The 10,034-nt window shown below is 51.5% G+C and overlaps 1 protein-coding gene and 1 non-coding gene across 3 annotated transcripts in view; one reads left to right on the top strand and one right to left on the bottom strand.

Annotated features, from left to right (window-relative positions):
- The first annotated feature begins 244 nt into the window (after positions 1 to 244).
- The window catches only part of SIN3B (SIN3 transcription regulator family member B), a 50,077-nt gene continuing 40,287 nt past the window's right edge, over positions 245 to 10,034 (top strand). For both annotated transcript variants that reach the window (XM_064381668.1, XM_064381669.1), the window contains exons 1-3: positions 245 to 352; positions 610 to 716; positions 2,309 to 2,462. In XM_064381668.1, coding sequence (XP_064237738.1) covers positions 245 to 352; positions 610 to 716; positions 2,309 to 2,462 — 369 coding nt within the window. The remainder of the gene's footprint in view (positions 353 to 609; positions 717 to 2,308; positions 2,463 to 10,034) is intronic.
- On the bottom strand, positions 3,465 to 3,628 carry LOC135276889 (U1 spliceosomal RNA). The gene has a single exon (XR_010344443.1). It is a non-coding gene; the product is annotated as a U1 spliceosomal RNA (small nuclear RNA).

Below are 10,034 nucleotides of genomic sequence, written 5' to 3'. Positions count from 1 at the left end.
TGTAAAAATCATTCTGAGCTTGCGGGGCCAGACCAAGCAGGCGGCGGGTCTTGGTTCGCCTACCCCTGCTATATAACTCGTTAATTATGTACGATAGCAATTTTAAGGAGAAGATCCTCAGAGGAGACCCTCAAAGAGCACCGCCCCTCTAACGTCATCAAGCCCCGCCCACAAAGGCGGAGGCTGCGCATGCGCGGGAGGCCCTCGAGCGGGGGCGGGGCGGGGTGCAGTTTCGACTTCGAACATGGCGCACGCTGGCGGCGGCAGCGGTGGCGGCCCCGCGGGCCGGGGGCTGAGCGGCGCCCGCTGGGGTCGCTCGGGCTCCGCGGGCCACGAGAAGCTGCCGGTGCACGTGAGTGGCGTCCCCGCCCTCCCTCGGGGACCTCATCTTCTGGACTCCGCGGGCAGGCGCCCCTCACCCAGGCCCCGCCCGGCCCTGGCCCCGGCCCCGCCTCAGCCTCCCCTCTGCCCGGCCCCGGACCCCTCACTCCTCACCTCTCACCTTGGCCCTCCGAAGGTCCGGCCTGTCCCCTTCCCCTCCAGGGATCCCAGCCCCTCGTTCCCTCCTCCCGCGACCCGGGCCCACCGGGACCCTTCCCCTCTCTGCAGGTTGAAGACGCCCTCACCTATCTGGACCAGGTGAAGATCCGCTTTGGCAGCGACCCCGCCACCTACAATGGCTTCCTGGAGATCATGAAAGAGTTCAAAAGCCAGAGGTACCCGCGGGGCCCCTCTCCACCTCGGGGGACCCCCCCTTGGCCGGAATCGGGCCTAGCGGGGTGGGACCTCCCCTCTCCAGGCTGCCCCCTTAGCCGGGTGACCTTGCGCGGGTTGTCGAATCTCTCAGAGCCTTAGCTCCTTCTCGTAACAAAAATGGAAATGGGTAATACCCACCTTGTAGAGCTTCGTGGGGATTCCTGAAAGGAGGGCAGGGACCTGAGGGGAGCCAGGGAAGGCGAGGCCGTGCACACGTATAGAGTCGAATCCTGCCTTGATTTAATATGTTGATTTTTAAATAAGTTTTGTTCATGAAAGATTTGGTGGGACCCATTTTAATATTTTTTTTCAAGCGCTGCAAAATGTTACTTGTCTTGATGATTGAAATTTTTGGCACCCTCTTCCCCTTCAATCTTGTCCTCAAGATGCTTCTCTGAGCTCACTGGAGTCCCAGGCCTGCTTGGAAGTAAGACGCATAAAATGCTTAGTAAGGGAGCTGGCATACAGAAAACGTTTAAAACACATGAGCTGATTTTGCAGGCCCAGAATCAAGGAGGATTACAGATAGTTGGGAAACCCTGGGATCATGCACTTGTTTTTATAGGAGGCTCAATGGGACTTGGAGTGGGTAAGGGATACACCTAAGTGGCAGAGGTGGCACTAGAACTCAGACCCTCTGACTCAGATACATTCGGATCACATCCCTACTATGCTGCTGCCCTCTTTGGTGGGGCTGGCCTGGTCTCCTTCCAGGAGCCCAGTGCTAAGGGCTGGGCTGTGATGCAGCTGGGAGGGAGACCCCATCTCTCCCCTCCTATTTATCTTACACGTTTCCCATACTTGGCTGTACCGTTGGTGTTTATGCATTGCAGTCGTTTGCTCAGATGGAAACCTGTGTCATAGTCATCCCTATCTGATACGAAATGAGGGAATTTTTCACATTGCTTAGAGGACTTTGGCCTCCTGCCATTTCTTGGAGACCAGGACTTGCGGTTGGCTCTCCTGACATTTTCAGAACCAAGTGCTCATTCGTGGAGTGTTTTGGGGGAGCTGAGGAATGCCAGTATTTTCTGGTTCTCACCAAAAGGGCACAGGGAGCTCAGGCCTAGCCACTCAGGAAATAGATCATGGTGTACAGATGCTGTCTCACAGGGCACCTTTTTTCTTTCTTTTTTTTGTTTTTTTTTTGAGATAGAGTCTTGCTGTGTTGCCCAGGCTGGAGTGCAGCGGCATAATCTTGGCTCACTGCAACCTCCGTCTCCTGGGTTCGAGTGATTCTTGTGCCTCAGCCTCCTGAGTAGCTGGGATTGCAAGCACGCACCACCATGCCTCGCTAAGTTTTGTATTTTTAGTAGAGACAGGGTTTCGCCATGTTGGCCAGGCTGGTCTCAAACTGTTGACCTCAGGTGATCTGCCTGCCTTGACCTCCCAAAGTGCTGGGATTACAGGTGTGAGCCACTGTGCCTGGTGGATCACATTAGCTTGCTTTGTTGACTGTGGAGAAGGTTGTTATGTGGCAGTATCAAGGGAGTAGGGAACAGATTTCATTTTTTATTTGCTTCCCAAGACCCACTCTCGTTGTTTCTTCTAGTATTGATACTCCTGGAGTCATCAGACGTGTCTCCCAGCTCTTCCACGAGCACCCTGACCTCATTGTTGGATTCAATGCTTTTCTTCCCCTCGGATACAGGATAGACATTCCCAAGAACGGCAAGTTAAACATACAGTCGCCTCTGACGTGCCAGGTATGCCACTGTAGTGATTCGAGTGTTCTCGGCCTTCACCGCGTATATCTTGCTACTCAGGTTGGACCACGTGTCTCTCTTGTGTCATTGCTAGAAAGCCACTTAAGATCCATTCTTTTTCTAGACATGCTCATTACTTCTAGCACAAATCAAAATAGATACGGAAACACCTACACAAGCAGCCTCTGCCTCCCAAATTGATCTGTTTGGAAGATTTAAATCAAGAGTGGATGTCAGGGAGGTATCCTCCTAATGCAGAATTTTGTGTGAAGTCTGAGATCTGGGCCTGAGGCTTTCCCAGCGAGCGTACCAGGCAGGCTTGCCTTTGTACTTGCTCATGTGGTTGTCTGCCTCTGATCACTCTCAGAACGACCTGTGAAATAAAGTGGTTGAGTTGGTGTGTGAATAGCCTCTTTTATGGTGGCTGTGTTTCGTGGAATTGTCGATAGGATCATTAGCTCAGTTGGGACTCCTGGCTTTGCTTTGGTTCCTTCTTTCCTGGGTGATAGGTGCTGCCCTCTTATTTTGTTTTTGTTTTTGTTTTTTTTTTTTGAGACAGTCTGGCTCTGTCATCCAGGCTGGAGTGCAGTGGTGCAATCTCAGCTTGGTGTAACCTGCACCTCCCAGATTCAAGCAATTCTCCTATCTCAGCCTCCTAAGTAGCTGGGATTACAAGCCACCATGCTCGGCTGATTTTTGTATTTTAAGGAGAGGCATGGTTTTGCTATGTTGGCCATGCTGGTCTTGATCTCCTGACCTCAAGTGATCTGCTTGCCTTGGCCTTCCAAAGTGCTGGGATTACAGGCGTGAGCCACCTTGCCCAGCCTCTTTTGAGATGGAGTCTTGCTCTGTCCCAGGCCGGAGTGCAGTGGTGCTTCAGCTCGCTGCGGCCTCCGCCTCTCGGGGTCAAGTGATTCCTGCCTCAGCCTCCCGAGCAGCTGGGATTACAGGCACACCGCCATGCCTGGCTAGTTTTTGTATATATATATATTTTTTATTAGTCAGGGGAAAGTGCGAACGCAGTCCCCCACTACCACAAATTATGCAGTCGAGTTTCCCACATTTGGGGAAATCGCAGGGGTCAGCACATCCGGAGTGCAATGGATAAGCCTCGCCCTGGGAAAACCCCCTTTGTGATCATGGTATCTCCCCTGCCAGGTAAGTATTTTTTTTCTATTTTTAGTAGAGACAGGGTTTCACCGTGTTGGCCAGGACGGTCTCAATCTCCTGACCTTGTGATCTGCCCTCCTCGGCCTCCCAAAATGCTGGAATTACAGGCATGAGCCACCGCACCCAGCCTTTTTTTTTTTTTTTTGAAGACAGAGTCTCTGTTGTCCAGGCTGGAGCACAGTGGCCCTATCAGAGCTCACTGAAGCCTCGACCTCCTGGGCTCAAGCAGTCCTCCCATCTCAGCCTCCTAAGTAGCTAGGACTACAGGTGTGCACCACCACTACCAGCTAATTTATTTATTTATTTTTTTTATAGCGACAGGGTCTCACTATGTTGCCCAGGCTGTCTCAAACTCCTGGCCCCAAGCAGTCTGCCCACCTTGGCCTCTCACAGTGCTGAGATTACAGGAGTGAGCCACTGAGCCTGGCTCACTGCTCCTTCTATCTCAGTGGTCTCTTTATCCTTGAGCTCACCAGCTCCTCTGAGAAAAAGAAAGCTTATTTAAGATTCCCTTTTGTAAGATGACGGTTGTCATTTTTTCCATGTCGGCACTATTGCCATTTAGGGCCTAATTCTTTGCTGTTGGGGTCTTCCCAGTGCATTGTGGGATGTTCAGCAGCCAGCATCCATAGCTGCACCCACCAGGTCTTCACTCAGTTCTGACAGCCAGAAATGTCTCCAGACATTGCCAGTTGTTTCCCTGGGGGAAAAGTGCCCCTGTTGAGAACCGCTGGTATAAGTGAACCAGCTCTCCCAACCTCCTCCAGTCCTCACCCCCAGAATTTTAGCAGGGAGTGTCAGAATCTACTGCTGGAAGCACTTGGTAGGTCTCTTCTTTGATGGAAGACATGGTAGAGTGTCCAGTTAGGGATCTGACACTCTGCAGTCAGTTGGAAAGAGAACGCTGAAGGGTAATGTGGCAGCAGCTTTTGTATTAATTCCGTGTGCAAGGTGTGTGTAAATTTTGTTGCTTCTCTGTGCAAGACCCTCTTTGCCATCAGCCTGTTGTCTCTGAAAGCCAAGGAGCGAGTCTCAGTTTGTTTGTTTTTTTTGTTTGAGATGGAGTCTTGCTCTGTTATCCAGGCTGGAGTGCAGTGGTGCGATCTCAGCTCACTGCAACCCCTGCTTCCCAGGTTCAAGCGATTCTCCTGCCTCAGCCTCCAGAGTAGCTGGGATTTACAGGCACACACCACCACGCCCGCCTAATTTTTTTGTATTTTTAGTAGAGACGGGGTTTCACCATGTTGGCCAGGCTGGTCTTGAACTCCTGACCTCGTGATCCTCCCGCCTTGGCCTCCCAAAGTGCTGGGATTACCGGCATGAGCCACCGCGCCTGGCTGAGTCTCAGTTTTAAAGGGGAACCTGGAAGCTTGTGGCTGCTGAACTCCGAAGAGCCTTCCATTTCCTGTTTGCAAATGGAACCCCCAGATCCAGACATAGGGCTTATGCCTCAGACCATAAAAGTCTAAGCAAGACTAAATTCTGGAATAATCATGACTGTGGGTGAAAGCCCAGCTCATTTGCAATGGCAGCATCTGTGAGAGCACTCTGTAGAGCCGGAATGCTGTGGAAACACTGAGTGTCATTCCCATCACTCACTCAGAAAGAGCCGGAGTGAAAAGAAGTGAAATGTGCATCCTGCATGTGGAAACTGCCTTTCCCTGCCCATGGAGTAACTTGTCGCTCAGGGCTAGATCTTGATGGGAGTCACACTGTGGTTGTATTTGGAGTTGGCTCTTCCTTTATTTAATTTATTTATTTATTTATTTATTTTGAGACGGAGTTTCGTTCTTGTTACCCAGGTTGGAGTGCAATGGCTCGATCTCGGCTCACCGCAACCTCCACCTCCTGGGTTCAAGCAATTCTCCTGCCTCAGCCTCCCAAGTAGCTGAGACTACAAGCGTGCGCCACCATGCCCAGCTAATTTTTGTATTTTTAGTAGAGACGGGGTTTCACCATGTTGACCAGGATGGTCTCGATTTCTTGACCTCGTGATCTACCCGCCTCGGCCTCCCAAAGTGCTGGGATTACAGGCGTGAGCCACCGTGTCTGGCCGGCTCTTCCTTTAAATAGCTGCGGGGCCCCAACCGTGAAGGGCTGGCAGTCTTGTCTGCTCCTAGGTGGCTTAGGTGACAATGACGATGGTGCAGGCCGATTGACTTGGAGAAAGGCTTGAAAAGAACTTTCACTTAGTAGCTACTCAGCAGGCCTTGGTCATCTTGCTGTAGCCTGGGAACAGTCATTTCCAGGGCTTCCTGTCTTAGCTGCAGAGGTTTGTTCTCTTCGGGGCACCTGGGAGCCCACTTGCTTCCAGTCGATATTGACACACCTGTCACGTTTCCAGCCCTGCTTCCCAGCAGTCTGGGCTGTTGTTTGTATGGCTTCAGGACAGACGCATGAGAGATGTCCGACGTCCAGGGCATGACTTGCGTGTCTTCAGGAGTCCTTTGAGCTTTTGGCTCCTTGGAGTCCTTTGAGAGGCCATTGTCTGAAAGCCTCACAGGGCTTCCCACACACAAAGGCCCTGGTGATACTCTCTTTTTCTTTCTTCCTTTTTTTTTTTTTTTTTTTTAAGACTGAGTCTTGCTCTGTCACCCAGGCTGGAGTGCAGTGGAGCAATCTCGACTCACTGCAGCCTCCACTTCCTGGGTTCAAGTGATCCTCCTGCCTCAGCCTCCTGAGCAGCTGGAATTACAGGTGCACGCCACCACGCCCAGCTGATTTTTGTGTTTTTAGTAGAGACAGGATTTCACTGTGTTGGTCAGGCTGGTCTCAAACTCCTGACTTCATGATCCGCCTGCCTCAGCCTCCCAAAGTACTTTTTTTTTTTAGTTTAATTGAAATTTTTTTAAATTTTTATTTATTTATTGAGACTTAGTCTCCCTTCTGTCGCCAGGCTGGAGTGCAGTGGCACAATCTTAGCTCACTGCAATATCTGTCTCCCGGATTCAAGCAATTCTCCTGTGTCAGCCTCCTGAGTAGCTGGGATTACAGGCATCAACCACCACAGCTGGCTAATTTTTTATATTTTTAGTAGAGACAGGATTTCACAGTGTTGGCCAGGCTGGTCTTGATTTCCTGACCTTGTGATCTACCCACCTCAGCTTTCCAAAGTGCTGGGATCGTAGGTGTGAGCCACCGTGCCTGGCCTATTTTTTATTTTTTTGAGACACAGTTTTACTCTGTTGCCCAGGCTGGAGTGCAATGGCACGATCTTGGCTCACTGCAGCCTACACCTTCCACATTCAAGTCATTCTGCTGCCTCAGCTTCCTGAGTAGCTGGGATTACAGGTGCCTGCCACCACACCTGGCTAAATTTTGTGTTTTTAGTAGAGACGGGGTTTCACCATGTTGGCCAGGATTGTCTCGAACCCCTGACTTCAAGTGATCCACCCACCTCAGCCTCCCAAAGTGCTGGGATAACAGGCGTGAGCCACTGGGCTTGGCCTTTTTTACATTTTTTAAATAGAGACAGGGTTTCACCACATTGTCCAGGCTGGTCTTGAATTCCTGGACTCAAGTGATCCTCCTGCCTTGGTCTCCCAAAGTGTTGGGGTTACAGGTGTGACCCACCACGCCCGGCCAGTATTCTCTCTTAGTTTTCCTAGTTTGACTGTTTTGAAGTATCATTTTTTTTTCCATTTTATCACAAGGCCTGCCAGTTATAGACAAGTAGGGAGTGGCCCATACATGCTGAGGAACGTGAATAAGAGAGTCCAGTCCTAGCCTCCTGCAGCCTTTGGTGTAGGGTGTCTTAACTTCAGTTTTGGGGGCCAGACCATCCTTTATGGCGAGGGCCCATCCTGTGCACTGAAGGGTGTTTGAGCAGCCCCCTTGGCCTCTACCCACCAGTTGCTTCCAGATGTGATAACCTAAAGTGTCTCTGGGGTTGCCGAGTGTCCCCTGGGAAGCAGTTGCTCCGGTTGAGAACATGAGTCTAAAGGGGAGAGAGACACAGGCCAATATGTGGCCAGTGGCGACCAGGAGAACTTGCTGGAAAGAACAACCTCTTACTGGAGCCTCTCCTGGGTTTCCTGAGTCAGCATCATTTCTTGTCTGGTAATCCAGGCCTTGGTTGTAACGTCACCTCCACAGAGAGCCCCCGAGTCTCTACCCTGTGTCATTCTTAGGCCACCCTAGGTTATATATTTCAAAACAGCTAGGAGAAGTTCAGAATCCATTGTTTATTTTTAGTTTTCCTTTCTTGTCGGTAGACTGTGAGTCCTTAAGATGAGGTAGGCCCTTCCACTGCCTTGTTCATGACCGTGTCCACCTTCTGGAACATTCCTAGGGAGCAGTGCATGGTGCAAGAATGAGAAACTGGATGCTAGTGGGAACGTGGCCACTCTTAGCCAGCGGGTCCTCTTCAGGTCAGACCCTGCCTCGTGGAAGATGACAACTGGCTTGGACAGAGACAGAGATAAGCAGCCCCTCTACATTCAGAGGGAGCCCCCTGGCCACTCTCTGGGGGAGTCCAGCTAGTTGCTAACAAGTTGGATTCTCGGTTTTGTATCTTCGTGGCTCATGGAGCAGACAGTGACCCCTTTCCCCGAGCCAGGCCCTGGGGTTTAGTCAGTGGCTCTGCTCTCAGGGTTCCTGCACAGTCAAGGTGGGGAGTCCCATAAGAAACAGATGGGCAGATTTGGGCTTCTGTGCTGTGGCCGAGGGCAGAGAGAGGAAGGAGCAGGCCAGGGAAGGGCGGGAGGAGGTGCTGTGGGCAGGGCCTGTTTCAGAGGGGACTGTTCCTGGTCATGTGGTGGCCTGCAGTGAGAGTGAGTGGGTGTGCTTGAGGAATGGCCAAGGAGACCAGCAGGGTCAGGAGCTGAGGGAGAGAAGAGGGAGAAGGAGCCGGGGCACGAGAGCCACTGGAGGGTTCTGGGAGGCAGTTCTGCTGCTGTGCTGACAATGAGGAGTCAGGAGGCTCTTGGGAGACCAGGGAGGGGCCCCAGGTGGTGGGGGCAGAGTAGACAGTGATGGGGACAGAGAGGATGGTGACAAGGACTGGAGAGGGGCCCCAAGTGATGGGGACAGAGAGGATGGTGACAAGGACCGGAGAGGGGCCCTGAGTGATGGGGACAGAGTGGACAGTGATGGGAACAGAGAGGATGGTGACAAGGACCAGAGAGTCCCCAAGTGATGAGAACCAAGTAGACAGTGATGGGGACAGAATGGATGGTAACAAGGACCCCCCAGTGATGGGGATAGAGTGAACAGTGATGGAGACAGAGTGAATGGTGACAAGGACCAGAGGGAGTTCCTGTGTGATGGGTACAGAATGGACGGTGACAAGGACCAGGGGGTTCCCATGTATTGGGGGTAGAGTGGATGATGATGTCGATTAGGAGTGGGGGGGTCAGTGAGAGTGAGAAGTCTGGGGTGATCCCAGGTTGCCTGATTCTCTGGATAAGTGTGGGCCCCTGCTGAGTTGTGCGAGGCTGGGTCAGCTAGGGAGCTGCTCTGTGTCTGTGAGGTGCCTGCCATTTGAGGCTCCATTAATCAGTACCCAGGTGGGGCTGTGTGTGGATGCTCAGGTGGAGGCGTCAGCCATGCGGGATGGTTTGTCATGGTGCGGGAGGCTTTTGGAACTCTGCCTGATGAGGCCACCCAGGGCACAGAGAGAGAAGGGGTGCCAGAAGGAAAGAGAAAGCTGAACTTGTGCTGGGTGGTTTAGAGCAGCACAGTTGGCAAATGACAGCTTGGAGGCCAAAGACAGCTTGGCTCGGTGTGGTTGGTTATGATTTTTACATTTTCAAAGGATTAAATTTTAAAAAATGTTTTATATTGTGATACTGTTCACATGACATGAAATCCGTCATCATCATTTTACTGTATTCATGATACTGTGCAGCCGTCACCACTAATTCCAGAGCACTAACATCACCTCAAGATCAAACCCTGAACCTTTGAAATCTCCTCTGCCCCCAGCCCCTGGCAACCATGAGTCCGCTTCCCGTGTCTATGGATTTGTCTGTTCTGGCCGTTTCATGTCAATAGGGTCATACACCATGTGGCTCTTGGTGTCTGGCTTCTCATTCAAATCGTGTTTTCCGGCGTCGTTCACATTGGAGTGGGTATCAGTGCGGAATAGTCCTCCACTGTATGGAGGGACCACATTTCGTGTGTCCATTTGTCTATTGATGGATGTTTGGGCTGTTTCCACGTTTTGGCGGTTGTGTGTAGTGCTGCTACATTCATGTGTTGGAACACCTGCATCCTTTCTTTTTTTTTTTTTTTTTTTTTGGAGACAGAGTCTCACTCTGTTGCCCAGGCTGGAGTGCAGCAGCATGATCTCAGCTTACTGCAACCTCCACCTCCCAGATTCAAGCGATTCTCCTGCCCCAGCCTCCCGAGAAGTTGGGATTACAGGCACCTGCTACAACGCCAGTCTAATTTTTTGTATGT

Source organism: Aotus nancymaae, unplaced genomic scaffold (genome assembly GCF_030222135.1).
Source record: "Aotus nancymaae isolate 86718 unplaced genomic scaffold, 86718_ANA_hifiasm-v0.15.2.pri h1tg000028l, whole genome shotgun sequence".
Taxonomy (NCBI): domain Eukaryota; kingdom Metazoa; phylum Chordata; class Mammalia; order Primates; family Aotidae; genus Aotus; species Aotus nancymaae.
This window is presented reverse-complemented; position numbering and strand designations above follow the sequence as displayed.